This window comes from Emydura macquarii, unplaced genomic scaffold, assembly GCF_026122565.2.
Source record: "Emydura macquarii macquarii isolate MOO-44397 ecotype Brisbane River unplaced genomic scaffold, CSIRO-AGI_Emac_v2 contig_1253, whole genome shotgun sequence".
NCBI lineage: Eukaryota > Metazoa > Chordata > Testudines > Chelidae > Emydura > Emydura macquarii.
In genome coordinates this window covers 38,457,439-38,470,412 of record NW_027131390.1, presented here as the reverse complement: position 1 = coordinate 38,470,412, position 12,974 = coordinate 38,457,439, and the positions used below count along the sequence as shown (strand labels likewise).

The 12,974-nt window shown below is 45.3% G+C and overlaps 1 protein-coding gene across 6 annotated transcripts in view; it reads left to right on the top strand.

The window, feature by feature from the left end:
- The window catches only part of HDAC8 (histone deacetylase 8), an 84,702-nt gene that overhangs the window by 34,683 nt on the left and 37,045 nt on the right, over positions 1-12,974 (top strand). For 4 of the 6 annotated variants that reach the window (XR_010919757.1, XM_067548520.1, XM_067548521.1 and 1 more), the window contains exons 8-9: positions 4,301-4,473; positions 6,334-6,428. Coding sequence is in view for 3 of the 6 variants with exons in the window: in XM_067548520.1 (XP_067404621.1) it covers positions 4,301-4,473; positions 6,334-6,428 (268 nt within the window). In the remaining 3 variants the exon portion in view is untranslated. Of the gene's footprint in view, positions 1-4,300; positions 4,474-6,329; positions 6,429-12,974 lie in introns of all 6 variants that reach the window. The other 2 variants (XR_010919758.1, XR_010919759.1) reach the window with 1 other exon arrangement.

Sequence of the window (12,974 nt, the reverse complement as noted above, 5' to 3'; positions counted from 1 at the left end):
GGGTCGTGGGGAGTTCGTAGTTTGGTGGGGTGGGACGCTGTTACTTGAAGGTGAGGGGACTGTTCCATACATCTTTGTCCAAAGGTCAAGGTAAATGCTTGAAGAGAAGCCCAAACTTTCGGAGCGCTTCCAAAATTTTTCAAAGCCACAAACTGTACTGAGATGCACTAGTCGAGAGAAGATTTGAATGGTTCCAGTCCTTCCCTGTGCTGCTGTGATCTCTGCTGAGGGTAAGCAAGGCTATGTAACGTTTTGTACAAGGCTATGTAACGTTTTGACTTCCATTTTGTTTTCACTCAAGAAACTGGAGAAGTTGTCTTTCCCATCCCGCCCCGATACAAACCCACTCTCTCTTCTGAGATGCACTCCAGTCAGGAGGCTCCAATCTTCTGACCTTTCAGTATGTAACAAAGGGGCACTTATACTTCTGCCACTTCCTTGTTTTGAGTGAATTTAGAGCTGATGAAAGATGCTGGCCTGACAGCCCTGGGACTGAGGGCCTCTGTTTAGCCACACAAAGCACAGCACAGGCAGTGCCATCTTCTCCCCAGATGCTGCCCTGTTGGGGTTTAATAACAGTTAGCTGACACAGTGCTGATCCCTGTTTATCCTGGTTTGCACTACCCAGCTATGGTCACCATTGTCACCTCGCTTGATTGGCCACAGTCATGTCCAGACCTGAGAGAATCCTGTGATAGTGACAGATTCTTGGAGTGTTAGGCCGGCTGGATGCTCTCTGGCCACTTGGAAGTGGTCTCTGTTACATTCTTGCACATGCTTGCCAAATCTGGCACCACGATCAAAGGTCGCCTAGATGCAGGAGAAATTCCTCCACCACGTGGATGGAGCTGACTACCAAGCAACCCTTCTAGTCTCTTCCCCAAGCATCAGAAAGAGTTACTCCATCCTTGAGCATGAGGCTGTGTGTAAGAATGGGGCTAAATTATCACTGGGCTCTAACAGATTCCAGGATAAGGCAGGATTAAGGAAAATCAGACTGTGCAAACCTTTACAGGTTCTGTCATTGGGGCTAGAGAGCCCTCATGCAATTGCCCATCAAATGAAACTTCATCAAAATTTGTGTCTTGGCAAGTGGTGGCTGTCGGCAGCAATTTCAGCCCATCTGGCTTTGGATCCAGTGGCCTTTGTAACAGACCGTCCTGTTCTTCTCTAGTAAGAGGTAAACCTTCTACTGTCCATTGCGTGTCTGCCCCTTTCTGATTGCTCCGCAAGGAATGCAGAGGGCCTTGTTGGAAAGAACAAGGTAGCTCCACTCTAGTGTCTGTCGAAAAGAAGTTGAGAGTCTCTGCAGAGGGGAGTGTCCTGGGGAAAGGGCAGATGGGATAGTCGCGCACAGAGATGTGAGCGGCGGGGGGTGTATAAGCTCCAGGATTTAGGAAGCCAATGGAGGCAGTATCCCTAGCGCTGGGGAAAGGGATGTCTTGCACCACTCTAGTGATCACAGTCCTCTCCCCTCCCACACCCTCTCCAGATGACTGAAGGAGCAGCACTGGTAGGTTTGAATGAACTCTTGCAGAAGGGAAGATTACCACAGGTTGGGCCCTTCAAGGGAAGGATGAGAATAGTGGGGGCCACTTGAGTGTGACGAGAAATCTGGGTGAAACGTTCGCTCTGCAGGTATACAAACATCAGCCTCCTGGCATGTCCTCCTCAGAATGCTGGTGTTACTCTCAGAAGCTTGTCCTGGAGAGAGGACAAACGTTGGGTGGGGTGTTGTGGTTTTACAGACAGCAGGGGTGGTGTGTGTGAGGCTAGCTCTGGATTGACAGCCCAGAGACTGAATTGCATGGGCAATCACAGGGCAAATTCCTGCCCACCTCCAGTCATTTTTAGCAAACCCTAGAAGATCCTCCTTTAGTGATGAAAGAGGAGTCTAGTCTCTGTAGACCATCCAGTTGTTGGTCTCCCAAGCCTGCCAACCAAGGAGCATAGTTTAGTGTTAATTGTGAGGGTGGGATTTTGTTGACTTGTCCAATTATCCACTAAATTGTGATTCTTCTCTCCCCTCACCACTTGCTTCATGCTTTCTACCAACTAGTCCTTGGATGGTAGCAACTTTTGGTCATACCTGACTTGGGCTGGCTTTGGAGCAGTGGCTGGCTGTAGAGTTTAAGAATCCATATCCTATTGCTAATCCCCTAAACCATCAGTCTCCCTACACTGTGCCCTGATGTGTTCCTCTTTGGGCAGCTCTGCCTTCTGAAAACAGCTGAACCTGAATCGGCCGTGCTGTACAGCTCATGTTTCCTGATTACATACCAAATGTGAGATGGGCACCTTGCGTGTTTAGAAGGAAGTTACTCATACACTGGAGCCTGTTGCGCTCCCTGCATCCCTTCCCTTTGGCAGGGGTACAAAACCTCACACCAATGGCTTGCTGGCTGGGTACCATCAGCCCCCTCCTGAAACACCCTGGTGTGGATAGTGAGATTGGATGTTCCAGTAGTTTCACATCATGATTATCACATAGAGATTTACAAATGATTAGAGTTCCTACAAAATGCAAAGATTTGGCTGTCTTGTGCTTTTGATCAGTGAAAATCCCCAGTGTGTGGCAAAAAGCATGTCAAGCACATTGATGGCATCTGATTCTTGTGTAATAGGAGAAAAAAAGGCACACTGCCAAAGTTTGCAAACCTCACAGTGCCCTTCATGACCCTTTATGGGGAGGTATAGTGTTTATTAATACAAGTCTGCTGCTCACAGGAAGAAAGAACTCTGGGGTTATCTCTTTTGGACTTTTTGGGGTGGCGTCATTTTGAGGCTCCTCTTTCAGGTTATTAATCTGCTGAAATCATCATTTTCTTCGTTTTATACCAGTTGCCACACCCCCAAGAAGTCCTGTGCCCTTGGGCCAAGCAATCAGCACATATGGGGCATCTCTAGGGTGTGCTGCCTTTCTCCAATGCTTTTCAATGCTAGACAGATACTAAGTTTGGGGCATTTTTATTGAAGAATGTAATAAAATCTTAACTACAAATGTTTGCCTCAGTGGCAAACCTGTTCTAACCTAACATCTTGATATATCCTGTCTATGTAATAGTCGTGTGTATTTGTTCCTGTTTTAACAGCCTTAAGGCCATTAAAGATCCCATGGCATGTAATAAGATTGGGGTGTTAGCTTCAGTTCCCCTCCCAAATTCTGATGTGGTAATTACCTGTTACTTCCCTCTGCAGTCAGACTTGGATACAGTTCTTCCCTTCCTGTCCTAAACTGTTACTGTGTAGATGCCATATTCTTCACTAGTTCCAGAGGGGTAGCCGCATTAGTTTGTTTTCAGCAAAACAATGAGAGTTCTGTGGCACCTTAAAGACGAATAAATATTCTTCGCTGTTATTCATAAACGAATACTGGACACTGCTGTACTCTTAAGCATTCGTTGCATTTCACCCCAGAGGTGGGTGTGCTCCAAGGCTTTTCTACACAACAACATAGTGCAGCAAGCCAGGGAGTGAGTGTACAGCTCGCTAGCCTGTCACGCACTATGTTACCATATGGACCCTGTTGCTGCACACTTAAAGAGCCGTAGCAGTACATCAGAATGTGCTACAGAGCGTTTGGTGTGCAGGGGCCGCATAGCCAGTTAATGTGCTGTAGATTTACACCCCAGGTACACGAGTGCTCGCTGGTGAGTGAACCCAGAGCTCCTAAAACCCACTGCCTTGATCCTGTAGACAGATAGCTTTGTGTTCAGTAGGACTACTCACATAGGTAAAGTTACTCAGGGGAGCAAGTGTTAGTATGACTGGGGCCAAAGTTTAGCTAATGTTTGGGATACATCTGAATGAACGTCATGGATATGTAAGATGGTTATCATGTAGGAGCCATTTCCTAGAGCCAGCTCTCTGATTTGTCACAGTGGTTTATGTTTGTGTGTCAAGTGAGATCTGGGTATATTTTTCTTCCTGTTTGCTGGGGCAGAAGTGATTTTTCCGAGAAATGTGGGTTGGGGAGGGGGTGCCTCTAGCCTAGATCTTTGTTGGCATATTTGGTACTGTAAAATCACTTCCCATTTTCATACTGTTTTTAGGCCCTATTAGCATGCAGTGTGGCCAAAGAGCAGAGCCCAGCTCTACAATGACTACCATGGCCTTGACCCGGGTGGCGTTCTGGGAAATAAGACAGTACTTCTCTGCCCATCATTTAAAACCTAGCCAGTGTTTGGGAAGGCAAAGTAACTGTTGTTTTGCTAGATAAGATGGCCTGACCACATCCCTATGTCTTGATGTTCAGTCGAGGTGTGAGCATTTGTGGTGACTCTTGTTTTGTTTGGTGCAGTGTGTTGAAGGAGGTGTACACAGCGTTCAACCCAGAAGCAGTAGTCCTGCAGCTGGGTGCGGATACAATAGCGGGGGACCCCATGTGTTCATTTAACATGACTCCAGAGGGGCTTGGCAAGTGTCTGAAGTACGTTCTCCAATGGCAGCTGGCTACTCTCATCCTGGGAGGAGGTGAGTACATAGGGGGGTTATTCGGCTCTACAAGTAACAGGTGAACACAGTTTGCTCCCCTGAGCCTGCTTTTTGAAAGTGACCCCCTCTGCTTCTGAAAGCGGCATCCTTGGAAGTGCAGCTGCTGCGTAGCATAAGGGGGGCTCTGTGGAGCTGATGCAGTGCTATTTTTACACAGACTTCAACTGCTTGATACCAACTGGTCCAAGTCTCAATTCCTGACTCTCAGATCCTGGGTTAATGGTTGCTTGGCTCCTCCAAAGATCAGAGGCCGTTAACCCCAGTGAACTCTGACCCTGTCTGCTCAGTGCCAGTGTTGAGTCCCGGCTCTCGTGATCTGCACTGCAGGGCTTCTCTTTAAAAGTAAGCATTATGCTCCCAGACCTACCTTGGGCATCTGGCAGTGAATGATCTCGTTTGGATTCCGGCTGCAATTGGGAAAAGAATTGGCTGCATTCACAATAAAGCAGAATTCTGATACCCAATGGAAAGCCCGTGAGTGCTTTTTGGCTTGTAGCACATTCTGCCACTCTGTATTATTGTCCAGTGGATAGAAAATAAAGCCATTCTGTGTCAGCAAAATGTTGGTGTGTGGGGCGGGGAGGAGGAAGCACTTTGTCCCAGGAAACCTCCTCAGCTTCTTTTGGAAAATGCCTTACCCACAGCATCAGCTGGTTGAGTAGCAGCTATCATTCGGGGGCTGGGTTGTATCATTTAAGGGATATCATCAAGTATAATAGATTAGGCCTAAAATTTGACCTAATTTGGTGAATGTTCTGAGTGTTAAAACCTGTTGTGAGTGTGAGGAGATAAAACAAAATTTTCTGTGCTTGATCTACCACTCTTTGCCAAGAAATGAGGGAAAACTAGCCATCATCTTAAGGCAAGTAACAAAACTGAGTTATCCCCCAGTGGCTCAGCGCTCGGTGGCAGTTGAGTTGGAAGTTAGGGTTGTAGGGAAGATGGATGTTTGCTGGAAGGCAAAGGGGGAAAGGGTTTGTGAAACTGTTTTCAGTCTTCCAAAGTGGAGTTTTTATTAAGTTACGCTTCATTGCATGTAAAAACTCTTGAAAGTCTCTGACAGTTGTTTTAATCAACAAATTCCCCTTGTACAATGTAAGGACATCGGCAGTGCCAACCGCAAGCTGGTGGGTGCTTTTGACTAGCTGAGCCCCAGTTGGGAGTTTGTGTTAATTTGGGGCTGCTCTGTTGCTAAACCTGCTCACAAGTTGTTTCACCACTTTAATTAGCTTCATATTTTGATCAGTTCTTTTAAATAAATGCGAATTCCCCTCCCGCAGGATTCATGCTCAGAAGGTGTCACTGATGGAGGTTTGACTAGTAAATGATCAGTGTTGCTTATCCTTGATTTCACTTGGGTCACAAGCTGGGGTTAAAAGTAAGATCCCAAACTGTAGCACCTAATTAGTTTGCTCTGCTCCACTCACGTTAACTCCTTCCATGCTGAGCATAAGCATCTTCCTCTCCACCATATCATCTTAGGAAATCTTGACCCTTGGAGTCAAAGGCTTACAGCTTTCAGGTGACTCTTGAAGCCAGATCTGGAGGAGTGGATGATATTGCATGTGCAATTGCTGAGATGACCTCTGGATTCAATTTTGCAAATCTCCCTTCTTAGTACAGGTGATTTACTGCTTTGACTTATCCCTATAGCATCCAACAGGTACAAAATACAGTTACTGTGCATGACTTCGGAGGACTAAATAAAAAGCCTTATTCATGTGCACTGCAGATATAAAGTCTCTTGCTTCTCAACAATGTGTTCCTTTCATTAAAACGGTCTCTCTCATTCTCTTTCCCTCTTCCCCTTCCTAATTTCCCAATTCTTGCTGGAGACAGGAGGCTACAACCTTGCCAACACAGCCCGCTGCTGGACATACTTGACCGGGGTCATCCTGGGGAGAACACTATCCTCCGAGATCCCAGATCACGAGGTAAAGCTCTGACAAACCATCCCTTCTAGCGCAAGAGCTGAGTCATTCCACCTAATCAAAACGGCATCCTTGCCACTCAATACTGTTTTGTTGAGAGACACTCCTGTAACAATAACACACTGTCCCAGCAGCATAGTGGGCTCTTGTTCCCAAAACCCGAGACCATCTGCATCATTTTACAAGGGATCTCGGAAGCCAGTCTGTTTCAGAGGGGTTCACCTGTTTGCACAAAGAGCTCTTTGGGACGTGCACATATTTTCACCAGAAAAAAGCAAGTTCTCTCTCAAGTCAGATTTAGCCTAGTTTTCCCCCGATTCATAGAAAGTTCCAGATGCAATGTCCAAACTGTACCAATTGCTGCTGTTCCATAGGGTCATGGGGCCAGATCTTGTTCTTTTAATACAAGCTATCTTGTATGATAGCTTGTATTAAAAGATCCCCTGATGCATGATCCCAACAATGTTGAATAGGGCGAGAGGACCAACTTAGAGGAATGCTGTCTATATAAAATTTTGCACCTTCCAATTTGTTATCTGGATTCGGCAAATTAGGTGTTTCTTCCAAGCCACATGCCTAAGTGTTCTTCCATTCCCACATCAAAGCTCGGTGCTAGCAACCCTACCAAAACAAACCCAGAGTGTTCAGCCCAGCCCAGCCCCACAGTACGTAGTGCCTTTCACCTGAGGATCTAACAAACCAGTGTGCATAGAATGGGGTCCAGAGCAGATGCATGGGAAGGAAATGGTTTCAGACTCGAGCTCGAAAGAGATGATTAGCAATTGTAAAGCTTATGAAACCTTTTTAAGGGTGCCCTATTTAAATGTGAGCCTCTGACCACAGCTGGGGAGCATTTGAGTAAACCTTGAGTATACTTGGAGAGTAAATGAGGTACTATTTCAGGAATTAACAGGCATCAGTCATTACCCTTTTTTCTTGTTAATCTGAATATTCAGCATTTTAATGATTCCTAAACAGACGGTACTGAGGGGCTGCAGTGCAAAATGGAACAGCTGGCAGATGTTGCTATGCATAGAACGTTGCATTATTTGGCTCCAAGCCTTATGACTCGTTAATCTGAACAAGCTAGGCCAGAGAATGGGTTATGGAAAAAGGGATGCTTTACCACAAAGCTGGGATTGCTCTGAGTTTCGAGTCTGAAATTGGCCAGACCAGATCAAGAGCAGTCGCCTATTGTAGCATTACAGTGTCTGTAATTTCCAAGCCTTAAGATGATGTTCAATGAGCTGTCTTGAGTGTGTGTTCCCAGATGGGTGTGTGCTTGGAGGTGACCACAGACCACAGTGGCTGGACAGGCCTGGGATCTGGGTGAGGGGAAGAGTTGCACTGGCTGCCTAACAGACATCCCCATTCCAGCTGTGGTGCCATCAGCTCAGTTTAAGAATTGTAAGCAACTGTTCTAAAGCAAGTTCTTTGATCTCGATGCCTGCCAGGAGCATCGTGTCTGGCTGCCAGACCACGAAAAGGATGGTAGTAAAAGCATCTTTGTGTTTCCGTGTAGTGTGGTCCTCAGCTGGTTCAGCCAGTAAAACAGCTGTTCATGGGCAGATGAAGTGTAGAATCTGTTTCTTTGTAAACTGTGTTTCCAAATCTAAGACCCTATCAATGATCATAGTACGAGAGTGCCCTGGTCTTTGTGGTCTGATAGCCCTGCTAGCATCTCAGTTCTTCCACCTTCTTACATTCTGATTCCCAGGCTCAGCTAGCTCTCCTTAATGTTTTCTTGCCCTCTATATTTGTGTCTCCTCTCATGCTATGCCCAGTGTCCGGAACAGCCTCTCTTTCTGGACATCAAGCGGTCTCCCTCTCTGCTTAAAGCCCACTTTGATCACTTAGGTTTCCATTGCTAGTCAGTTGATGCAGCTTTCTTGTTCCTTAACCTTTATATTACACTATTTGTACTATAAACTGTTCAGGACACGGAACATGACTATGGTGCCTTATTTAAATGCCTTATTAAATGAAAAATAACTAATGTAGCTATAAAACACTTAGGTGAACAGAGTAGGGAGTGAAAGGATTTACTTGTACAGAAACTGCGGTTCAGCTCCATCAATCTACTAGAATACACTTGCGTGTCATCCAAATAGTGGATAAATGAGAGTCAGTTACCTTTATTTGGAATTTTTAAATGGACTTTTAAAAAACTTTTGGCAAAATCCTTCACAGGAAGCTGTTAAAGAAAGATGAAGTACTGTCATGGGTCAAATGTTGGCTGGGAGATGATGAAACCCGGGTGAAGAATTTGCATTTTCATCATGCAAAAGGCTAAACAGCAGCATGTCCCAAGGTTCCATACCAGGACCCCTGTTATTGAATATCTCTAATGCTCTGGGGTGAGCTGTGAAGTGATGAAATTTGCAGGTGACACAATTATTTAGGTTAATTGAAAACAGAGACGACCGAGGAGTTGCAGAAGGACCTAATCAAGGTAAGTGAACAGGCAACACAGTGGTAGTTGAAATTAATTGTTGTCAAATGCAGAATGATGCACGAGTCATTCCAATTATTCCGTGCCTACACAATGCTGTCATCATACAGAAAAGACTTGGGCATCTTTATGGTTTGCTGAATGAAAGTATGTGCTCACTTGTACAGCAGTGGCCAAATGAGTAAACAATGTTAGGATGATATTGAAAACGTTTAGAATCAGTGATGCACGCTCTTCTCTCCTGAAATACTGTATTCAGTTATGGTCTCCGCCATCTCAGACAGAGCAGAAATGAGGGGTCCAGAGGTGGTCCATCAATGTGATTAGAGGACTCGAAAGACCTTCATATGAAGAGATTGTAATGATTGGGTCAGTTTAGAGATTTGATGAATAGGAGGGGAGATGCAGAGATTCTCTGTATGGATTCGTTCTCTCTGGGAGTGCTCTGAGACCATGGTGACGGGCATCACGCAGGAGCCTAAGTAGGTCTATGGTTATATTAAGTAGGATAAATATGAGGGATGTGAAACCATCTGGCTTTAGGGCACAAACTGTAAGAAAAGTTCCCCATGGGCAGGTTTATTTCATAATTGTCCACTTCAGGGTTTCTTGCCCTTTCCTCCAAAGGGTTTGACACAGGCCGGCCACCATTGAAGGCAGGATAGCTGACTATAATGCAGTTCCTCTGTGTTTTGTAAAGTTCCCTGCATGTCCTGTGGCTGGCTGTGGTATAAGTAAATCTTTCTTCTACAGAAACAGACCAATGAGCTACCTAGCCTGCTAGTATCCTCTCTCTGAGAATGGCTAGTGCTGGATGCTTCAGAGGAAGGAATTCTTTAAAAAGTGCACCTAGTTTGTGTAGTGCTATTTGGGGGGTAAGGGGAGTGTGATCTACTGGGAATCACTATTTTGCTCTGAAGCATCAAGACTGAGAGCCCCTATTTTTAGTCTCACTAGACTGCAGATGCTGTTTTTCCATAGAAATGCATCATCCTGTTTTGAAACTTACGCCGTTTGCATCAACGATATCCTGCAGCCCAGAGCACCCCAAGCTTAATGATTATAGTTTCTTTTTGAAGTTTTTAATATCCTTTCTCAGTTCTCCCCATCAGAGATTGCATGTGCTTCTAGCTCTTGAACTGCAACCAAGAGCAACAATTTCTGCAACTGACTGACTCGGCAAGAACTATAAAAGATTTTGTTTGTTTTTCTTAACATCTGCCCTCCCCCTTCCACCGCTCCCTGCTGAGCAGCATCGTTTCATAATGCTCAGCCTAATATTTATTGGGTTGAGAATAAAAGTCCTATTTGTGCTTTCTTATGGGGTAGTGGAAGATCAGGTGCACTGAAGCTGAGATGTCCAATCCTTGCCAGTTGAAGGGCCATGTTGGCATCTTGTTATAAGTCTGGGCATCTCACCTAATAAGCCTAGGCTAACTCACATACCACCTGTTCTGCTATTTAACACATAAATGATGTTTATAAACATTCTGCATCTCAGCATGCAATATTGACTCACAAAGCTAATTATCCTCTGTCCAAACCGTTTTACCAATCCATACTGTATTCACCCTCAGTATAGCTACTTGGAGCAGTAAGACAGCCAACATAGGAATCTTTTTAATGTATTTATTAGCCTAACTCAGGTCCAGAACAAAACAAAACAAAAAAAAAAGAACTGCAAGTGGTAATGTTAATAGAGTTGCTTAACAAGAGAAACGTGGAGAAGGAAAACATATGCATCAGTGTGCTAGGCTATTTGCTAACCCTACAGGATGGCAGGATCCCTGCTTTAAGGAGTTTACAATGTAAATTACAGAGGGCATTTTATCAGCATGAAATATACCAGAGGGAGGTGCAGTCTCAAATGAGTTTTAATGAGCTCTCAGCCAAGGATCTGTGGGTTATGTGCTACATGATGTCCTTTCAGAGCTTATTTACCGGACAAAACCTTGAAAAGTAGGTCTTGCTGCCCGGGACAGTGTGTTCAATCTGCACCTGCGGTAACTGAATTATTTGCATTACTGATTGCATGTATTCAGGCAGCAGCAAGCCTGCAACGCTTTCAGTACCAGGGCCACAAAGCAGCACTAGGAGGGCATATTGAGCTGTGCATGGGGGGGGCGATGGAGAGGAAGAAAGTGGGGGATGTTGGCATTTTAGTGAAATGGAGCGACAACCGGTGACCACCACAGGAGGAGGTAATGATACAGGGCACTGCTCCTGCAGGAGGAGGTCCTGTGGCAGACAAAGTCCCTGTAGCCAGTTTGTATAGGTCTTCATTCTTTTATTCATTCTTTTGTGCTCTTTTCATGACAAGGGATCAAAGAGACACTGCTGTGGTCCTGCTAAGATACCACAAACAGAACCTAGTCATTTACTGAGGCGCTCCCGCCCCTTCTCCCAGATCCCTGGGGAGCAGCAACTCAGCACTGTCTGGGGAACAAAAAGGACTTTGTACCTGCTGAATAAACTCCACTCCACTCCCCACTCCACCAGCTGCCCCGATGCTCCTAGGAGCGAGCGAACAGGAGGCCTGCCTTTCCAAGAGCATGTAAGGGGTTTGGGGTGGGGAAGAGAGAGAATTGCATTTAGGACGACAAAAAAATAAGCCATCACAAAGCCCTGATTGTTAGCATCATGGAGCCCTTTTTGTGTTTCTTGTGTGTGTGTTGGGGATTGTTCTAGTGTCTCCTTGTTGCTTAGCCGCCTTCTACCTCCAAGGCGGGCTAGCCCGGGAGCTTGCATTTAGAAAAAATGAAACTGTTTGCTGAGGGTGAGGGGAAGTTGGGAGCCCCCTTCTGAAGTCCTCTTTTTTGCCCGCCAACTGGGAGAGCTTTTCATTCTAACCACAATGCAGCATGCCTGTGACTTGCCTTCTACTGAACTACAAATGAAGTTTCCTTTCTGTCTCAGCTCACTGGAAGAGGGCTGGTCTCTCTTATTCCTGTCCTGTAACTATGCAAAGTTATTTCAGCCCCCTTGTGTATATACACTCGATGCAATCTTTAGTTACATGATCATGTTGTTTTTTCCGCAGGACCCCTGCCTTCTAGGTTTTTTTATGAGCCACAGAGAGAGTAAATTGTGGCTGTTCAATGTGAGATTCCTAGGACCTAATTTTTCAGACTACTTAGCATTATATAGCACTTTGTACTTCAAAGCACATCTCCCAGTGATTTCAGCTGCAGCTGCGAGCACTCAGCCCTTCTGTTAATCAGACGCCTTTCTCTTCCCACAATCCCCTCCCTCATTCACAACACACCTTCCAGCTCCTGCAACAAATGATGCAGGGGTCTTACAAACAACAGCCTTCTTCAGAGTACAACCCGATTTATCTCCAGAGCACCAGCCATCCTGTTCACGGGAATGAGGCAGGGGGCCTGTGGAAAAATCATATCCATAAAATAAATGCATAGAAGTAAGGTATAAATTGATGAGTGTTTGCACTACTTTAATTGAATCACTTTAAATTAAACCAGTGCAACTTCCTCATGTCTACCGTCCCTAAGAACTGCGCTGCTAGATACAGCCAGCATTTGAAGAGGGGCTAGTTAGCCCTGTGGCATAGAGTATAGTGGCATTGGGCCCACTCTTCAAAACAAATAAACCTAGGAGTGCACCTGTAGCATTTAGATCACTCTCTGCATGGAAAACATTTTAGTGGGAGTGGCATAGCAAGACTAAAGGTTACCAGAAGGTAAAGCTGGACTAGTAACAATCACTAATGGATTCTGTAAAAACCAGGCTCACTGAAATTAGACATTTGGGAAAATCAGGAGGGAAACATACTGGTGTAGGTCTTATCTAGCCCTCCCTGCCAAAGCAAACTTTGACCACTGCACGAATGTTCCCTTCAGTTGATTCTCTAGGGCTTTATTCAGTTTTAGATGATGGAAGTACTGAGGTTTCCACCCCTTGCCTTAGGAAAATTTTCCTCCGAAAAGATTTCCATGACATAAAATGCTCAGATACTCTGCTTGATTCCCTTTGTTTAATTTCATCCCACTACCCCCCAACCCCGCTTGGACCAGACTGTCCTTTGTGTTTACACCCTTTGCATACAGAGACATCGTCACCCCCTCTTTGGTGTTCAA